At 38.2% G+C, this 22,052-nt stretch overlaps 1 protein-coding gene across 1 annotated transcript in view; it reads left to right on the forward strand.

The window, feature by feature from the left end:
* The window catches only part of LRP1 (LDL receptor protein 1), a 744,558-nt gene that overhangs the window by 558,582 nt on the left and 163,924 nt on the right, over positions 1–22,052 (forward strand). The window contains exons 62-63 of the mRNA XM_068228249.1: positions 10,550–10,813; positions 18,164–18,423. Of these exons, the coding sequence (XP_068084350.1) occupies positions 10,550–10,813; positions 18,164–18,423 (524 nt within the window). The remainder of the gene's footprint in view (positions 1–10,549; positions 10,814–18,163; positions 18,424–22,052) is intronic.

Here is a 22,052-nt window from a genome sequence, read left to right on the forward strand (position 1 = left end):
TAGCCCTTCCCTGTACCATCGTCGCCATAAGACCTATCTGTGTCGGTGCGACGTAAAGCAACTAGCTACAGTGGAATCTCGTTAGTACGTTCCTCAGTGACGTTTTCCCGTTAATCACGTTGAATTATAAAAGTCCCGTCCCAAAGCACTAAATTTCATGTAAAATATTACTTTAGCACATTTTCACACTCCTGCTTATTAGGTTCAAATTTTGACATTCGATATTTTGGCCAGTCCTTGCGCATTTGTCAGTCCAGTTGGATATGAAGCTACTGACATGCTTGTGTGTTAGTGATGCAATGTGTGGTAGGTTGAGAGAGAATGCTTAATTACCCTTAAGGGCAGCTGGCGCCACGCATTTTATGTTGTAAACATTGGAACATGCCCTGGAGCATTGACATTGACATGGACATGACATGTTTGGTTTCCTCTGCTAGTTCGGAAAAGAGTCGAGAGAACGGCGGCCGTCTGCCTTCACATTGCTTCATATTGTACAATATTAGAGCGATTAGCATTCAATTGCTGTGTAAAGCATCATCTTGTTGAATTCTGTTGTGGTAGTCCTCACTTTTAATATCATACGCACATCGTTATTGCTCATTAAGTACTATGAGTTTGATTTCTGTTCCACTCCAACAGTATGAATCTTCCTGAAACCGCCAACAACCTCATTTGAGCGGCGTCAGTTCGGATCGTGTCACTTTGGCCAAGGTTAAGTGATTGCCTAAGCTTGGCACGGTAGCAATCGAGAACTCAGCTCAGTTTACCAGCAAGTGTGCTCCACGTAGTGTCATCTATTCATTCAGTGATAATAGCTTGCCGTATGGTGATATAGTGTACTTGGCTATTTTTATGTAGGCATTATTTACATGTTTGCAATGGAAAGGAAGAAAGTGAGGTAAATAACAAACAGTGAAAATCTACAAATCCTTCAAGAAGTGGATTGCAGTCCAAATATGAATCAATCAAGCAAAGAAATTGTTCCACCTAATCGATACTTGTTATTTTACGTTTGGCAGATTAATTCACAAGTAGTATATGTTTCATTTAGATCGACTAAACATCATCAGCTACACTGTTTGGTTTAGGTAGAAATTCTGAAAGTACAGAGACATACAATTCCATGTGAATCTTAAAACAATTCTCTAGTATGTTAAAAACTTTGGGTTAGATCTTTAAAAATCAAATGAAGTGCCGAGGGTAGGGGGGGGGGGGGGAAGGAGGCTGAGGGATGTTAAGAACTTAGTTATGTCTATTTTGGTTAAATCTTACACCTAGTAAATATCTAAAAACATGCTATAGTAGATGACTAGAAAATGTCTTTGTTCTTTTTTGGTGTTCCCATAACTTAGAAGATAGCATGTGAACTGTTTTCTTATGGCATCGTGTTTGAACTATGTTGAGCGTGTGGGTGTAGCGTGAAAGTTAAACATTCCGCTGTCAACTTTAAATACAGTTGTTAGCAAATGTAAACTGATTGAAACTGCTTTTTAAGGACTTGGTGCTCAAAGAAAATGTAATCACCAGGGTCAGTTTCCAGAATTAGAAGAAGCTGTTCTAAAGTTGTTTGTGCAAGCGTGAACTTCAAACATGCCGGTAGACAGTACTGTGGTTCGAGTTCAGGCAACACTTACTGCTTTTTAGATGTGTGCCAGGTGAAGCTGCTGCCCTGGATAATGTCACTACAATATGCAAAACTACTGAAACATGGAGAACTAACAACGCTTCCGGCAATTTTGAAAGACTATACTCCTGACTATATCTTTAATGCAGATGAAACAGGGCTGGTTTCTTTTTTCATCTTCTTCCAGATAAAACTGTGGATTTTAAGGTCACAATGTGTCATGGTGGCAAACCTAACAAGGAAAGGCTTACAGTTCTCCTGCGCTGTAATGAAAGTGCAACTGATAAGTTGGTACCAATGATTATGAAAAAAGCACACAATCCATGCTGTTTCAAGAATGTACAATCCTTTCCATGCAAATACACTTACTACACAAAAGCATGAATAATATTGCAGTATTTGAAAATTTATTATGCGCATGGGATACAAGGCTTGGTATAAGAAGTAGGAAAATTGCACTCTTCATTGATCAGTGCCCTGCTCATCCCCTAAATGTTTCTAATTTGAGAATCATAAAGATCATTTTGCTCCCAGCAAACTGTGCAAGTAAGCCACAGCCGTTAGACCAAGGCATAATACGGCACATGAAGCAGAAGTATCATAAGAGGCAGGTACAGAGAAGATTGGCTGCAGTGGGATCGAGGAGAAAAGTCACTATCTTAGATGCCATGCATTTCATTAAGGCTACCTGCGATTCTGTGGAGCAAAACACTATTCCCAACTGCTTCAATCCAGCCGGCTTTTGCTGTGTTTGCGCTGATGACGTCGCACTAGATAATTTTTCTGAGAGTGAAGAATGGCACCGAATAGCAGAAGAAGTAACTTTCCAAACATACGTCAATGTTTATGATGATGTTCCAGTGTATGAAACTGGTGACATGAAATACTTGAAGAATGGTAGATGGAAAAAAGCATCAGTGTAGGATGAAATTGATGACGAACCAGATCCTGAATCAGGTCCCATGGTGTCAAAAGTGATGGAGGCAATGGACATACTGAAGCAATACATGTGTAGTTTCGAAATTGATGATGAAGTAATGACTTCATTGAACAGGATGGATGATACAGTTTTAAAATTAAAACTAAGAAAGCAATCAGCGATACTAATATATTTCAAACCAGTGTAAATATTTGTCTTCGACTGTGAAGTAAGATGTATTATTAGAATTAAAGTTCATATACTGTAATTCAATTTTATGATGTTATTTCTTCCCCCCTGTAAGTTACTGACAAACCTATGTTTATGTTGTGACTGTAGTAGTGCATGTAACTAATTCTTAAGCTTGTTGATTTCACGCGCATGTCTATGACACGCTTTATTTTTACACGTAAATACAATATAGCATTTTCAGTTGTATGTTTTCCCACTCTTGACGTCCAATTTTTTCAGTCCCTTCAACAACGTACTAACAAAGTTCACTGTAATTTCAATGTTAGGCATTTTTTGATGTGTTGATTTTATAATGCTTGCGTGACTCAAATGGTTTGTCAGCTTTAACAGCTTAAGTCTTGGTGAGCTCATTCATAATTGGTGGGACTGGCTTTTTCAGGAATATCCTATTTTTCCTATTATTTCTGTTCTAGTTATGCTCTTATTTTGGTTAATGGTACTCCACATGATGTCATGTAGGACTGTCATCCATTAGTAGATCTCTGAAACATTATACGTAAAATTCAGTGAGATTGTGTAAGGCCAAACTACCTTATTTACAGATATTTTTCCTAATACTGCTTACCAATGTTTGTTAAAATCTGATATCTCTAGGGCTCATAAGTCCTAATTCCACTTGCAATCTTGGAGCTCCTTCAAACAATCCAACAGCTGGGCTGAGTGGCTCAGACGGTCGAGGCGCTGGCCTCTGACCTCAACTTGGCGGGTTCGATCCAGGCTCAGTCCGGTGGTATTTAAAGGTGCTCAAATACATCAGCCTCATGTCGGTAGATTTACTGGCACTTAAAAGAACTCCTGCGGGACTAAATTCTGGCATCTCGGTGCCTCTGATAACTAAAATTAGTTAGTGGGACATAAAGCAAATAACATTAAATAATCCAACAAACTGATACCTTCTCTGGTGTCTGTTTCTCGACCTACGGATAATTGAAAAAAATTTTCTATCTTCTTGAACCTCTCTTAATATCAATGGGATCTATAGAAAAAGGAAAATGTAACAGGCTGAGACAGCAAGGAAGATAGATTAGGTGTTTCACCAAATGGTGATTTAATCTGAAATGAGAAGTAGAATAAGAAATAGGACATATATTGTGAATATTGTGTTTCTATGAGGTGTCGAATTTGGTTGGATACTCCAGAGAGTATTATTGATCATTAAGGAAGCAATGACTTGCTTAGGTTCTGTTGGGTATGTTAATGAACAGTTAATGAAGATAGGGCCGAAATTCTTATTACAGAAACAGATGTGGGTGCGTTTGACAAGATTTTCAACACTTTCTAAAGCAATCGTAAGGTTCCACAGAGAATATTTTGTAGTAATCACAAGTGATTTCTATCCCAGGGTGCAAGATAGAAAATTACAAGAATTAGGAGGTAAGGGGTGTGCATGGAGATGGTATGGAAGCCAATCATAATAGAAAATACTTTATAAATTTCTTGTACTAATATGGCATTAACATAGTAACATGTTATGAGAATGTTGGGAAAGAACAAATGATATATCCTGGTTGAATGACTTGTCAGCATTTGAGAGTCCATGGTGATAGTGGAGATAGTAGGGAAGAAAGAGAGGAGGACTCAATGAAAGTTTATACAAGTACATGAACTGTGTATTCCTGCAGGGTGAGAGATAGAATGAAAGTGTAGGAAAGCTAAAACAACAAGCTCACAATTGTGGCCTACCTGTACTTTTATTTTTCTCAGCCATGCAGTACAGGCCATGTAGTCGTAAGCTTGCGTTTGGGAGATGATAGGTTCAAATTCCACCATCGGCAGTCCTGAAGATGCATTTTCTTACCTTCCATTGGCACACCGGGAAAATGTCAGGATTGTTCCTTAACTTAGACTTTGGCCGCTACCTTCCCAGTTCTGACTTTTTCCTGTTCCAGCACAGTTGAAAACCTGTTTGTATTAATGCTGTGTTAAATTAGTAGCACAAAGAAATGTGCTCCAGTCTTCTATTGCACTGATTTTAGGCTTTTGGAGCAAACATGGGGATGTCTTATAAATTAATCAAATTAGAGGTAACTGGTGAGACTGTGAGCTTCAGATACATAGATGGATTGTGATGGTAATGAATTCAGTACAAAAACTTACCCATATATGGAAGGACATCTCTATCACTGTAAAGATGAAACTCATCCTCATTTGAACTCTAATCATCCCGATTATGACCTTTTTTTTTGTCATCATCATTTCCCATTATCCAGCTGTAGCAGAGTAGGGGCAAATATGGTTCCTCTCCACTTTCTTCGGTCTTCCCACCACTCCTCCTCAAACACTGTGTCCCAGTCCAGTTTTCTTTCTCTAATACTGCGTTGAATTGTGTCCTTCCATCTCAATCGTGGTCGTCTGCGGCCTCTCCTTCCTTTCATTTGCATTTCAATCACCTTTTTTGGCATTCTTTCATCACTCATTCACTTTATGTGCACAAACCATCATAATCAGCTCTTCTCTGTTCTGTCATTCATTTTTTCCACTCCAATTTCTTCCCGGATTTTCTCATTCCTTATTCTGTCTCTTCTACTCTTCTGTATCATACTCCTCAAGAACTTCATTTCGGCTGCCTGTATTTGACTCTCATCCTCCTTGTCATTGTCCAAGTTTCTGCTCCGTAAGTTGTTATGGGTACGTAATACATCTTGTACATAGTTTCCTTTGCTTCCATTGGGACAAAGATGTGCCAAAACATGTTTCTTACACTATGATAGAAACTGCTTCCAGCTTGAATCCTCTTACTAATTTCAGCATCCAGTCAAGCATTCTCCATTAATTCACTCCCCAGGTATTTGAACGTCTCCACTACTTGCAGGGGCTTTTCTGCAAGTCTAATCTGACCTTTCCCTTCTTTCTTCCCTCTAGTCATAACAAGAGTTTTACTCTTTTCTACACTTATTTACAATCTACATTCTTCGATCTTCCCATTCACCACACCCAACTGTTCTTGAACATTCATGTCCTCTTCTCCCCAAATCACAATATCATCTGCAAATAACAACATGTTCATTTCTCTCCCCCCATATGCTGCTTTCGCTGTTCTCATGATTTCATCCATTACCATTGTAAACAGGATTGGCAATAGAACACTTCCGTGTCTCAGCCCAGTAGTGATTTTGAACCAACTTGTCCTGCCAACTTGTGTTTGCATGCAACTTCAACATTCCTTGTACAATGCCATGATCATTTTTATTAATCCCTGTCCAGTTCCTTTTTGCACCAGACTGTCGCAAACTTTAGTCCTGGGGACACTGTCATATGCCTTTTCAATGTCTATGAATGGCATCACCACATCATTCCCATACTCCCATCGCTTTTCCATTAGTTGTCTGATAATGAAAAGGGCTCTATTGTTGACCTTCCACTTCTGAAACCAAACTGATTTTCTTGTATCTGATTCCCAACCCTCAACATTATCCTACTTTCCAGTATCCTCCCCATTATCTTTGCATTGTGGGATATTAGAGTAATTCCCCTGTAGTTCTTCAATACCTTCTTATCGCTTTTCTTGAAAATTGGGATGATTATTCCTTTTTGCCAATCCTCAGGGACCTCCTTATTCTCCCAGATAATCCTGAGAACTCTATATGTCCACTGCAGGCCTACAGCTCCAGCTGCCTTTATCATCTCCACTGAAATTTCATCTATTCCAGCAGTTATTCCATTCTTCATCGTTCTTACTGCCATTTCAATTGTAATTTCTTTATCCATTTCTTCATCAACTAATTGCCTTTCCTGGTGGTCCATTGAATGACTGTCGTTAGTTCTCTTGTTCAGCAACTTCTGAAAATACTCTCTCCATCTATTTCTTATTTCTTTTGGCTTTGTTAATATTATACCACCTTCATCCTTCACAAATCTGGTGTTTACTTGATTTCTCTTTTTGTTCTTAAGATACCATACAATAATTTCGTGCTGCCCTGCATATCATCTCTCAATTTCTGTGTGAATAAGGTCCAGCTTTTTCTCTTTTCTTTCTACACTACTTTCTTGGCCAAATTCTTTGCCTCCACATATTTTCTTGTACTTTCTTCAGTCTTAGATGTTTTCCATGCTTTCCATGCCATTTTATTTTCTTTCACTTTAATCTTTACCCTATCATTCCACCAGTGTGTCTCTTTGTCTTTCACATTTCCTGATGTTCTACCACGTACCTTTTCTGCACATCCAACCAGTGCTTCCTTAAATCTTTTCCATTCATCTTCAACATTCCCCATCTCCGTCCTGGGTACCAAGGGTATTATTTCCCCTTAAAATCTTCTTGTATGTTTTTCTCCTTCAACTTCCATACTTTCATTTTTTTCCTCTCTTCTTAATGGGGATTTTTCAATCTTTCCCACTTTCAATTTTCCTATCACCACTCTATGATCTCCACCAAAGGCTTCTTCAGGCATGGCTGTAACATCTGAAAGGTTCTTCCAGTGTTCTTTCTTGATGATTATATAATCAATCATGGTCTTTGTTCGTCTGTCTCGCCAACCATACCTTGTAATCTTCTGACTGTTTTTCTTCCTAAACCAAGTATTTCCAGCAATCATTTGGTTCCTCATACAAAAATTCACCAACAAATTGCCTTCTGGATTTACATTTCCACATCCAAAGGGCCCCACAACATCTTTTCTTTCTTTCTTTGTCTTTCCATTCCAACTTGTGCATTTAGATCTCCCATCAATAGCACTTCCTTATCTTCTATCTTCTATCTGTCCCTCCACTTCCTCTAAAAAGTCATCTAGATGTTCATCTATGCAACCCGTTTGTGGAGCATACAACTTAAATAGATCTTTCGTGCCATTTTCAAACTGGAGTCTCGTCACCATCATCCTGTTACTGATGCATTATGACCTATACAGTGGAAATTTGGATTTTGAAGATGGCTGATCATCGGAGAATTGACTCTAGAAATGTGATGCTATAGGAGATTACTCTGAATACGTTCGACGGTACACCAAACTAATGAATCAAACCTGAAACAGCTAAGCATCGGTGACTCTTTGAAGCTTCATTGAGCAGTACAAGTCGGGGACTTTGGTCACATTGCCAGGAGACCAGAGGCAATGGAAAGATACATCACAGAAAGTGAAGTTGATGGGCCGAAGACCCACAGCACTACCAGAGCAAGAGATTGACCGGGATGACCCTACACTACAAACTTATGTAGGGTTGGGCTGAGAGAGAGCTAGTGAGTAATTAATGAGCAAGACTCCTCATTTTAAACAGTGGGGAATTGTAGTGAAAGTACTTCAGTAATATAGAGAGTAAAGCCATATGAAGAATAAACTGTTGACTGAAGCTGTGTTAATGAATCTGCTTTAATGGTGGACCATGTGATATCCTACCTTGCAGATGAATTTGGTTACAGATAATAAGAGAATGAAAGTGAGACGTATGAGACAATGGATAGGCTTCTTATGAAAGAATTATCATGTTAGAGGCATGGAAACAAGGCACCACTGTGTTAGCTTCGAATAGAGAATGATAGAATCACTTCATTTGTTTTTAGAGGTTTGTAGATTTTTTAAAAATGACTTGTTCTATTCAAATTCATTTCATTTTATGTCTTGTCAAATCGAAATGTCTGCAAACGGTAGCTGAGGCCATACGATTATTATTATTATTATTATTATTATTATTATTATTATTATTATTATTATTATTATTATTATTATTATTATTATTATTATTATTATTATCATCATCTTAAATCATCTCCAGCTACTTATGATAAAAGTTGAATGGGTCCCAACCAGCAATTACGAAGTGCCATCACACATCTAGCTGTCCACGGATTTCACCGTAAGTTCTGTGAAAATATTTTCACCAACTGAAATAAAACTGTGTGTGCAAACTATGTCAAAGAAAATGCAAAAGATACCATCTTGACAAATGGAAAATTGAACAATGTCTCTGAATGATTATAGTAAAGAACAGTCCTGTACCTTAATTTTAAGCACCTTTGTGCACATCTGGACACGTTAAAATCATTTATTAAATGTTACATCCTTTGTGTGGCTATTTGGCTGCAATAGAAGTTGTTGATTCAGTTGTTTTCCCAGGTTATCTTTTGAGACAATGCTGCCAAAGTACTCGAAATCTGGGACACTGTCCAACTTTATTTCATTGAGCATGACAGCTGGTTCATCTCCTTCCTTTTGCACCATCATCACCACTATTTTTGTCTTGCTGATGTTCAGGCCATTGTCATTAAAAATTGACCCTTGATATTTGAGACTTAACCTGTCTCATCCTCTTTGAATATTTGTGACAGCACATCCAATAAGAGACATCTGTGTCAGTGCTCATTCAGATAGTAATAACAACTACAGTACAATAATGTGCCATATATTAAATGCCTGTAGTGTCTAATTTAGTGGCATCAGTGCCTTTTAATTAGGCATCATCTGTATTGAACACAGAGCTTGCTTTATGTACTTACTATCTCTAAAAGGGAATCTAAGCATTCCATGATACATCTGTCTTGAAGAATTTATACACCGTGTTCTTGTTTTACAGCGTATATTTTTGCATCCTGCTGAAAATTATCCTTAAACAAAATGAGAGCCAATTCAATTTTTATCACCTGTCAAATGTACTGTAGGCCTATGAGTGTCTTGCCAAATATTCAAGGAAGGAACTGTTTTTGGTTCTCTTTCATACTGAAACCCAAAGAACAACTCAAGCACTTCATGTTTTAGGATTCTAATGCAGTAGAACCTCGATTATCTGTCTCTCAACTGACTTATTGTTGGATTATCTGATTGTGACCAAGGAGTTGGCTATGTGGTTTGGGTCACATACTTGTGAGCTTGCATTCAGGGAGATGATGGGTTTGAACTCTGCTGTCAACAACCATGAAGATAATTTTGCATGGCCTTCCATTTTCACACTAAGCAAAATCTGGGGCTGTACCGTAATTATGGCCGCAGCCACTTCCTTTCCAAACCTATTCCGGTTGTCTCCCATTGTTGCTGTACGACCTGTATGTTTCAGTGCAGTGTGAAACAAATAGCAAAAAAGAAAATTCTATGTACCTACTAGATTATAACAAACATATTGGTCTCTTATAAAGATAAAATATTGAAGAAGACATGCTGCACAAGGCTAGTTACCATTCTTGACACTTCGTATTCATATCTGTTGGGTGGGTGGGATCCTTACAGGCTGCTGTTGTGACCAGTCTACCAAACCTTACCGGCTTATCATGAAGGTTTTAAAAAGTAAATTGCAGGATTACATCTCATCAATAATTGTCAGTTTAGCTTGAGTTCTCACATCGAATTTAAAAGTTTTCTGTGCCACCGTGTCTTCAAAAACAATTAATAAGAATGCAAAGTTTGAAACAAAAGTTAGAATGATAAGTTTTGAAAACGACCAGTCGGTGGTGTGGGAAGTGATAAGGAAGAAGAGACTGCAGTAATCTTTATGTAGTCTCTAGAGCAAGAAGATGAAACTTCATCTTTGTATTTTACTCTGGAGAATTACAATGGAGATCAGAAAAAAAAAAAAAAAAGTTACTGGTAGTAAAGTTCAGGTAAAATGTATAGACTTCTTTAGCAGAACATAAAATAGTAAGAAAAGTTGAATGGATTATCAGCCTTTTCTGGTTATCCATTCCTCCCCTCCCCTTCACTACAATGGATAGTCAAGATTTTATTGTAGTTTTTTCTTTCTTATTTTTCAATGTTTCTGTTAACTTAATCTGTTATTGTTGAATATATGTAAAACATTGTTTTCTTTAAAAACTCTGTCCTTTACTGCAGGTAGACAGGCAGGTCTGTGTACTCATGATGAGCTCATGTGTGCCAATGGTAACTGCGTGAACAACACCTTGGTTTGTGATGGTGACAACAACTGTGGAGACAATTCAGATGAAAAAGACTGTGACAAAAAAATTTGTGCATTTGGCGTCTGCTCGCAGATATGTGTAGAGAAGAAGTTTGGCAACTATACTTGTCATTGTGCACCAGGATACAGTATGACCCCTAGTGGCCGTGGGGCCAAAAATCGTACTTGTATTGCCCAAGGTGAGAGAGAAATGTTGTTATAACTTTTACTTATTCAGTTATAGTTGGCAGCAACTTGAGAGACTTCTAAAGGCTTTTAAAATGGCACTCTTCAACAAATACACCTTTTTGTCAGTCACTGACTTTTCTAAGTCATGCCTACTGATTACAAATCTGGCTATGAAAACCATGTTGCACATTATTTTTATGTGTCAGAGAGGTATATTGTTTTTAGTAGTATACGCTTTGTAATGTTTGTATTTTTGAAATCATCTACATTGAATAATAAAGGAATACATTTCTTGCTCTCTAATTTAGATAGGATATACAGTATTATTTTAAAGAAAAACAAAGATTATCAGCAGAATATACAAAAAAGAAAAGGTTGACATGTGCAGCAATTGTATGTTGTTAAAAGATAAACAATTTGATTTTATGAAATATCACATTTAACTCTTGGAAAATTGAAGACTTTATGAACTAAAGTAGTAGAAATCTCAAATTGATAGAGGCTCTTCACTAGCAGTAGTCCATCGTATAGAGATATTTACTCACTCGCAGTTATTTCTTCCTCTTATCGGAAGGGCAAACTCTAGAAACCAGCAGCAGTCCATCAATCATGTTGGGATCCCATTTTTCTTAATATTGTTATTCCATTGTAGAAGGTCTTTGTAGAATCTCTCCCCTCTATCTAGATGGAAATGAATGAAAAATGTTTTCTTTGACATTGAACATCCTAACTTCTGGTAACCATCTGAACTGACCTAAATGCGTTTCAGTCTACTAATTCCTATAATTAACTGTGGCAAAATGTTGCAAGTTTCCTGCAATCCACTTAATGTGTCACTAGTGTTTATGATTTAGTGTTCCTATCACCCTGTCACAATCTGCTTAAAATATTTGTACCATAAATTAAAACTACATGTTCTTTAAGTTAGTCCTGAATTAAAATACTTGGACTAGCTGGGATTTAAATCCAGGGCCTCAAAGTAAGAGGCAGGCATGCTATTGTACACCTTGGCACTGAAATGAAAATGAAATGGCGTATGGCTTTTAGTGCCGGGAGTGTCCGAGGACAAGTTCGGCTCGCCAGGTGCAGGTCTTTTGATTCGACTCCCGTAGGCGACCTGCGCGTCGTGATGAGGATGAAATGATGATGAAGACGACACATACACCCAGCCCCAGTGCCAGCGAAATTAACCAATTAAGGTTAAAATTCCCGACCCTGCCGGGAATCGAACCCGGGACCCTCGTGGCCAAAGGCCAGCACGCTAACCATTTAGCCACGGAGCCGGACTGACAGTGTTACCAATGTCTCGAGAATTGAAGAAGGAAAAAAATGACTATTAAACAGATTTTGAACCATGGGAAATATCCAGCATAATCCACTGGTATGCCGTGATTGGACCAATTGTCCTCTTCAGAAAACTGTGGGTGAAAATCACACAAGCTATCAAGAGAGGAAGCCAGTATTATGAAACCAGTAAGAACTGAAACAAACCATTGTGATGGGTCAGCACAATAACAAAAGAACAAAGAGCTGCAAATAGGAACTGGTACTACAGTCTAGAAATTTTTTAAAAGCCCTAGCACTGAGCGAGTTGACCATGCAGTTAGAGTCCCACAGCTGTGAGCTTGCATTTAGTAGATAGTGGGTTCGAACCAGACTGTCGGCAGCCTGCAAATGGTTTTCCATGGTTTTCCATTTTCACACCAGGCAAATACTGGCACTGTACCTTAACCACTTTGCAGTGTCAACTACGTATAAGCATCAGGTAATTATTCGCAAGTTGTGTGAACAGCTTATAAGCGTCATCCATGCCCGTGTGTTTATTACAGATTGCATCAATTGTTATACATACATATGACATCTATTGGCCTTATTTTGTAACAGAGTACTACATTTATTTTTATTTATGAGGAATATCATATTCCATGTAGAATTCATGAGGCTGTGCACATGTTTTCCTTGTGGTCAGCAGTCAATGCAGAATGGTTTCTGTGCTAAAACCCCCGAGTGTAAACAAACAAAGTTATTTAGCAGTGATATTGAACATCCTCTTTAATATTGAGCGAATGCTCTTGCTTTGCAATGAAAGCAAAGATGAAAGTGACAATTATTCTTACGAATCGAGTGATGAATTCCACAATGACAAACAGGAATGTGAAGAAATTGAAGAACCACACAACAGATTCGATTTTGCTGGCAATAGTAGGATTCATGCTAATTTTGGTAATTATCCTGAATTATTGAAAATATTTGAACATTTTCTTTGTGATGAAAAATTATCTGAAGTTAAAAAGAAATGTAACATGTGGAAAATTAATGTTCAGTTAAGGGATTAATTAAGACCACAGCTATTTCCTTCCCACTGCCCGTTGTCACCATGAATCCTATCTGTGTTGGTGCAGTGTAAAAAAAGTACAACCCTAGTAACAAAACTTAATGTAAGAATATTAATAAGTCACTTATCAATAAACGTAATTAAAGAAAAGGATAGAAATATAAGAAACAAATTACAATTAACATAATATCTAAACAGATAGAAAAACCCCTGAAGAGTCTGATGGTGACAGTGGTGCTCAAATACTGGGAACTACACTCTAAAAGAATGCTTAAAGCATTCAAAGTAGGCATTCCCCATGAAGACGTGCCCAAACTTATCTCCCCAGATTTATGGTCCGAAGGGGCTAGTCATTTTTCACCTGTACAGACAAGGATTCCAATTCACAGATTAATCTACTACTTTGGAATGAAGAGGGGCTTAAAAGCACCTTAGATATAATGTCCGGTAAACCTTTTAGTCGACACAACATTTTCATATTGACAGAGACGATCATAACCAGTAATGTAGAAATTCCCAGATTCTACTCACAACAGGTTTTTGCCACTCAGTAACCCGAAGGAAGACCTGTATAAGAGATATCATGCTTGTATGAACATTTCATAGGAAAAGCTTCCTTTATCTACCAAGAGTATAACACTATAGTACTTCACACCGAAATATCCATGACCATAGGACTTTATATCAAACCCTTGATTCTGATAGGGGACACCATATAAATTGTTATGACTGCCTTCGTGAAGCAGTCGCAGGAAATAACCTCATAGCCAGCGACCTAAACTGTAGGATAGACCTTAGATTAGTGACCACAGGAGTAAATAACTTTTACAGCTAATGACTGAAGAAGGGTTAATGCTCTTAAAACAGTGAACCACTATAAAACATACTTTGCTCACAGTGGCAGTAGCGCAACAGACCTAATATTCTACAAAGGCACATGCCTTAACATAACAGATCATTGAGTGTGCTATTCGGCAGCAGAGGTGTCCTTAAACAAGCATTGCCTCATTATGGCAACTTCCAGCATTGTGGGATGTCAAAAAATATAACATGAACACAAAAGCATGAAGTCCATCTCAAGAAAATTAGATGTAAAACATATTGATGAAAAATACATACAAGATTACCACCCTTGAAAACAAAATAAAGGAGAAAAATCTAGATTATGCAGCACTGATCATCAGAAATACTTAAAACAGCAGCTACTACAGCCACCTAATGAATCAAAATTTCCAAGGTAGTCTAATCAATGTTGCCACCTAGTGAGGAGATGAGGTGCTCTTCATACAGCCAAACATAGTAACAGAGAGAGCTAGACACACACCATACACAAAGAAGGGAATATAAAAACCTTCTTAAAAAGAACAGTAATGACTTCACAGAACTTGAAGCAAACAGGAAGGTAGAAAAACCCCTATGTTGCCTTAAACAACAGGGAGCACAAACAGTGGGGAATGCACATTGGGAAGAACACTCCATGAACATCCTCAGCCAACAAAGATCCATGGAACCTACACCCCACTGATAATCAATATAGCCCGTTACACCATCATTAAATTCACATTGGAAGAGATTAGAGATGTCATATCAAAATTAGAAAACAAAAGACGTCAGGTCTGGATGGTATCTTTAATGAACTTCTAAAGACATAAGCAGACATAGTACTTCCAGCCTTCATGAACATAATGAACCTCTGTGTTTGTGTCAGCAATATCCCAGAGACCTGGAAGGCATCCACACTTAAGATGTTTTACAAAGGGAATGGTGACCTGCGTGAACCAAACTCTTACAGAGGAATTGCCTACGAAAACAATCTATTAAAATTAATAACAATATTAATGAATCAAAGGCTAACAGAAGAAATTGACATCCAAATCCCCAAAGAGCAATTTGGTTTCAAGAAAAGAAGATACACAATCCAGGCAATCAGGAATCTTTTTGATGATATAAAAGACACTGTTAAACTTCTTTGCAGAAAATTCTGTGCTGTATTCATTGACCTTTCCAAAGCATTCGACAAACTGAATAGATTGATCATCTCTTCCAAATTAGACCAGATGGTTCACAGAAACAAGGAGTTTACTGTCCTGACATAACGTATTGAGGATTGGCCATATTGATAAGTAATTCCTCATGATGTTGTCATTTTATCAGTTGCTGAAGTTAGTCAGTCAGATCACTTGTGGGAGAATGCACTTTGCATGGCGGTGTTGCTAAATCTGCACATAGTTTATGACCAGCTTGAAAGCACCAATTGAAGGAAAAAATTGTACCAGGGGGGGAATATGAACACTGATCTCTATGCTGACAGGATCGCGCCATAGCAAGTATGCTATGGCGACACCGGCTGAAATCCACAGTGCGTTTGATTCTGATTTCACATCATCGGTAGCTGCTAGGCGATCGGTCATTTACGGAAATGTTCGTTACGCAGCCATGTATACAGTGGACTTTGACAAAAATTGCAATGCAAGCCTTCTTCAATTGGTGCTCTTAAGGTAGTCTTAAGCTCTGTGCAGATTTAGCAACATGGCCTCCCAAAGCCCATTTGACCTCGCCTGTGAAGCAATGTGATTGGCTAACTTGAACAGCTGATAACATGACAACCGCATGAGATATCAAATTATCGTTTTCAAATTATTTACCCTGTTCACATTATTTCTGACCACCTTGTATTTACACCGACAACATTGTAGTTGGATCACATGACATAAAGGAGTTGTAAAATTAAATTAACACTATAGAAATATGGGCAGACAAAACATGACCTGAAGATCAACTCAGAAAAGACTAAACACATGACCTTCAGAAAAAAGGGAGGATGTCTCTCCTAAGAAGGCATAATATATCTCACCAAGCTCGATAGCTGCAGTCGCTTAAGTGCAGCCATTATCCAGTATTTGGGAGATAGTGGGTTCAAACCCCACGGTCAGCAGCCCTGAAGATGCTTTTCTGTGGTTTCCCATTTTCACATCAGGCAAATGCTGGGGCTGTACCATAATTAAGGCCACGGTTGCTTCTTTCCCACTCCTAGTCCTTTCCTGTCCCATTCTCGCCACAAGACCTACCTGTGTCGGTGCGATGTAAAAGTAACTTGAAAAGAAAAAAGGAGTATATTTCAGACAAGCAAGTCTGAAGCAAAACTGTTCAAAACTGAAACAGATGTCTGACAAGGGGATGGGATGTCACCACTCCTGTTCAATGTCATACTTGAAAAAGGGGTCAGAGAGTGGAGGAAGAGATTGACAGAATTAGGTGTGAAAAATTGAATAATACTGGGGAGATCTGGAATCAAAATTGACTGTCTAACATTCGCAGATGATATGGCAACTCTGGCAGAAGATGCAGAAACTGCTAAGGTACAGATTGAAACGCTTCAAGAGATTGCTGAAAAGACAGGACTTGAGATATTGTTTGAAAAATCAAAACTAATGATTCAGAGCAAAAATGACCTAACAAAGACTATTGTCACTAAGTATGGAACAGTTAAAAGAGTGCAGAAGTTTAAATACCTAGGAGAGTGGATAATCCCAAGAGGACTACCAGGAATAGCGTTACAGAACAGGGCAAGAAAGATGGAAACAGCATACCATTTATGTCAAAATGTCTATAACAAAAAATCAATCTCAATCACAGCGAAACTCAGACATTACAACACTGTGATAAAGCCAGAAAGTTTGTATGTAATTGAATGCATTCCATTGAACAGGAAAGGATTACTAGAGAACATTGAGAAAAAAGAGAGAAAAATCTTGAAGATACTAGAGCCTAGGAAAGAGGGACAATAATTTAGACTGCAACCAAATGAGGAACTAGACAAAAGGACCAAGAAAATTGCAACATCCTTTAAAAAGAGAAGACTTTGCTTCTATGGACACATTAAAAGAATGCCAACAGAGAGAACAGCCAAGAGAATTCTGGAGTACATGGATAGCAGAAAGACGCAAACTAACTGGTTTAAAGGAGTCTAGGATGACCTGGAAGAAAAGAACGTAACACCGGAGGCAGTATACAATACACACAATCTCAGGATGGCCATCAACAAAATTAAGGGATTCCAGGATCGAATGAGCAGAAAACGGACTGGCAACACCTGGTCGCTAGAACACAAAACAGCCCATTCTGAAAGAATGAGAAGTACTGGGCTGATCAGAGGAAGAAGAACCGGAAATGGACAATGCTTAACGTGGTCCATAGTAGACCTATCCAAAGAGAAGAAGAAGAAGAAGAAAAGAAAAAGAAGACAAGCATTGCTTCAGACCATCACCAGCTTCAGACATCTAGGTCTAACACTTCAAAGAACAGCACACTTGTTCCGGGTTCACACAACATAAATAGAAGAAGCTTCTGTTAAGGCTATATGTGACATCAAAACTATCTCCAGCCTTTCTCCGACATCTGTCATGGTTCTCTTGAGATTAAAATAGTCCCCATCCTGACTTATGGGATCAAACTACCTTGGGAAAAATTAAGATCTACTCTGTATAGAGAAGGTCAAAGCCCACTTCCTGAAGGCTCTCCTCAAAATTCCCACTCACAATTATTTTACCGACTCGTAGGAGTACCCTTTTTAATGGAGGACCTGAGATATAAATTCACTCTGCCCTACCTGGACAAGTGGAGGAAATAGCTTGATCAAAGGGAGGAGAAAAGAAAAGAAATTTGGCCTAAATTGGCAGTTTTTTGTTGGTTTGTTACCATTTTCCTTTTTGTTGCTTACTGGGAGAGTTTGAGCAGCAGCTTGTGTGGAGGAATGTGGTGATGTTATACAAACATGTACGGGTTTAGCTTTACATTAATACATCAATCACTTCTACATTGCAAACACTAAATGAATCAGTTTGAAAAAACATTCTGGTAATTATACTGTTATTTCATGGTTTTTCTTTCAAGGTATGTAACTGAATATAATCATCTACTGTTGGTTTGCCTGACTTTGCTTATCTTTATCAAATTATTACCAAAGAGGTTTTGAATCTTTAATCATTATTTGAAAGGAAATTATAATTTTGTTAATTTTTTCCAGGAACGCCTGCATTTTTGATGGTGGCGAGTGACTCTGAGTTGCGATTCTTGAATCCATACAAGCCTGGAGAAGAAACTTCTCCTAACCAGTTGACAGAAGGTTATAAGATGGACTCAGTTGATGTGCTTTGGGACCCTCAAGAGAGTTTGGTATTTTGGACAGACCATCTCCATAAATGCATCCAGTTTCAACGTATGAAATTGTCAGAGGCTAGTAAGGGTCTGCGACGACTTCGCCGTGACGAGTCCATTAGCACTCTGGTAAGTTGGCATATTCTGTATTATTGTTTCATGTATTCTAGAAAGGGTGGTCCTTGAAGTCCTATGCATAGTTACTTTCTTGTACACCCAGTTGTTTGTGATAAATGATGAGATTGTTATGAAAACATGTGTGGCCAGACCAAAGGAGGAGTGAAAAGATTTCATCTTCATCACTTCAGCTCGGCAAACAAACAGTATCAAATTAGGAAATTTTTTAATGCCTATTTATATTAGAGTGGATTATTGGATTATCATGGAAATATAGAGAGGAAATTTAAAACTGAATGTCTCAAATATTTGAAATATTTCAGCTTGTCATTTGACTCTTGTTTCTCTGCTACAACTTACACTGGTCCATTTTGACTTGGTAAAATATATTATTTTCTGTGATTTCATTTTCATGAACTACATTCTTATGCCCGTTTTGGTAGTGACCAGATTCAGTTTAGTCTTATGACTTGAAGAGTATTTTAATGTAATTTCTCACTATTGGTTTGTGCCCTGTGTTATCTCTGTTTCACCAGGCAAGTTGGCCGTGCGTTTAGGATCACGTGGCTGTGAGTTTGCATCCGGGAGATAGTGGGTTTGAATCCCACTGTTGGCAGCCCTGAAGATGGTTTTCCGTGGTTTCCCATTTTCACACCAGGCAAATGCTGGGACTGTACCTTAATTAAGACCATGGCTGCTTCCTTCCAACTCCTAGGCCTTTCCTATCCAATCGTCGCCATAAGACCTATCTGTGTTGTTTCGACGTAAAGCCACCAGCCAAAAAAAAATATGTTTCCTGTTCTTTAAAATTAAACTCTGTAGAAGTGAGACACATTAATTAGTTCCATCACAAACTCCTGCCGAGTGTATACTGAAAGCCAAAATGGTACATTATGAAGATGTGCTTATGTCTTTCCGTATGCAGAAAGGCTGTTTTTTCAACCTCCGATCATGCATGTAGGTAAAGAAGAGTTAGCCGGGAGCCAGGTTCTGTGTGTCATGTGATTTTGCAACATACCCTCCACAACCTCTGCTACTGTCGGCTCCAATCCGCCAGTAATAGCCACTAAGATCAGTACTCCCGTCAAGTGTTAATTGCATAGTGTGATACGTTTTCTGCAAGCAGAAGGATGTAGCGCTGCTGAAATCCATTGCAGAATGAGTGTAGCATATGATGAAAAATGTATGAGTGGCGGTAGTGTACAGGAATGGTGTCGGAAATTTAAAGAAGGTCGAACAGACATTCTTGATAAAACTGGGCAAGGACACAAGTCTGTCACTACCGTACCCATGGTTGGGTGTGTTGATGAGTTTGTCCGCTACAAATGGAGGTTTATGATCAGCAAACTATCTACAGCAATCCCAGACATTTCACGGTCTTCACTGTACACAATTGTGACTCAACACTTCGAATACCGGAAACTTTGTTCTCATTGGTTCCGAAGAATGTTAACTGACGATTACAAAACTCAGCGAATGGTGTCATCCATAATGTTTCTCACGCTTTACCATAGTGAGGGGGAAGAGTTCTTCTAAGTCTATCATTACTGGCAATGAAACTTTGTCCTGTATGACACTCCATCAAATGCACCAGTATGGGAAAATAGACAAAGTTTGTTTTTTTTGTTTTTTTTTGCTAGGGGCTTTACGTCGCACCGACACAGATAGTCTTATGGCGACGAGAGACCAAGTTTTATCATTGGGTCTCCCAAAAATTAATTTTGCAAAAGGAGCTCTTTCTTTCTCATGTTGACCTTCTTGCCGGTGTGTCACAAGATGACTGACTGCTTTCTGTTTTGTGAGGCTTTATTCTACCATGGGTGGAATTTGACTCATGAAACAACATGAAATTTCTCAAGGACTTCTCTACCATTGACAACACTTAACCACTACTATTTAAAACTAATGTATCCAAATCAAAACAGATATACTGGGAATTGTTGCCTCTTGTCTGTCTGTCTGTCTGTCTGTCTGTCTGTCTGTCTGTCTGTCTGTCTGTCTGTCTGTCTGTCTGTCTGTCTGTCTGTCTGTCTGTCTGTCTGTCTGTCTGTCTGTCTGTCTGTCTGTCTGTCTGTCTGTCTGTCTGTCTGTCTGTCTGTCTGTCTGTCTGTTAGGTCATCATCCCAGAGGCTGGTTGGATCCTCAAATAGCACCACCAAAGGTTATGCGGTTATAAGGAAACCACAAAAACCAATGGCAGCACCAAAATGAGGCGAACTAGGCAATACGAGTAGTGAGGTAGTTTGCCATTGCTTTCCTAATTGGGTCAGAAAGTGCTATAGCGGCACGACTGACCCTATGAGCAACATAACACTCAGATGCACTAGTTGTGCTCTGAATGTCAATACTCGGCACCACCCATACCCCAGCAGCTTCCATATTGTCACAGCCATGGATGAGACTGGGACTTCGGTGAAAGCTACACTTTACTCTGGCCTGTGCCAAGGGATGGATACAAAAGTACTGTATCCATCAAGAAATGGCAGCAGGCAAATGTTGCCTCTTATGTATTTTATATTTTAGACAATGATTTTTACACATTCACACTTATCCATCAACAACATTATAGTGTAAACAAAAGACTACTTTCATTTGAAGATACAAATGAGTAGTGCAAAACTTTAATCGTTATTATTAAAATGGATGTAAAACATCAAGTCAAGTTTTAAGTTTTAAATTGTATTTTAATTTTTCACAAATTTGCAGGACAACAACAAAGATTTTATAATGTTACAAATTGCACATTTAAGTTGTGTTTTTTTAATTCTTGAAGATATTACCAAGAAAAGGAATGAAAACTTTACAGTATAGAATTTTTATAATTGTTTATAGTTTGTAATGTATGGTTCTTAAGTTTATCATAGTAGCTGAAGATGGTCTAAACAATAGACCGAAACTAGTTCTACTATAAAGGAGATAGAATAAAATTGTATAACACAATTTGTAAGTGTTGATTAGGTGGAAATGTCCAAAACAAAGCTAAAGCTACTGGAAGTGAAAAATCGACATGGAAAGCATTAAAATAATAAATTATGGCTCAGGATGGGAATCACAAAAATTTCATGGTGTTCTGATTTTGATCCTGCATACAAGATTACAAATTTCTCCTCAGTTGTTAACACTTTTGACCCTTGTCAGACTGAGTCATGATGACAATTCTACAGATGTGAGTGATATACAGTAATGTGAACTAAACCTAAACAAGTCGTATAGTTCCAAAACCTGCCTTCTCCTCAATAATAAAAAAAAAGAGATATTGACACCAAATTATAAAATGGCGGAAGCTCTACAGATATCAACTCTTGGTTTGTTCCCAAAAAAATCTTATCTCAGGCAAAATCACCGACAAAATATTGAGTTTATTTCAAAAAGAGTCTAATCCTCAACTAATTTGTTCCAAAACACTCCTTCTCCACTCCATTCCAAAAACTGCCATATGCTGCAGTGCATAAATATGGTGAAGGAAGTTGTAATTCCAAAACATTCCTATTCCATGTAATGTATTTATTAACTTTATACTGTATCAATCGTGACTAATTTGCCACAATAACAGATTTGGCTGGCATGTTTTTGTTTTTCAGGTTGTTTACACCGGTTATTATTTTGTAAACAGAGTAGCTGAGGCTGAGAACAATAGAGTG

The sequence above is a fragment of the Anabrus simplex genome, chromosome 6 (genome assembly GCF_040414725.1).
Source record: "Anabrus simplex isolate iqAnaSimp1 chromosome 6, ASM4041472v1, whole genome shotgun sequence".
Classification (NCBI taxonomy): domain Eukaryota; kingdom Metazoa; phylum Arthropoda; class Insecta; order Orthoptera; family Tettigoniidae; genus Anabrus; species Anabrus simplex.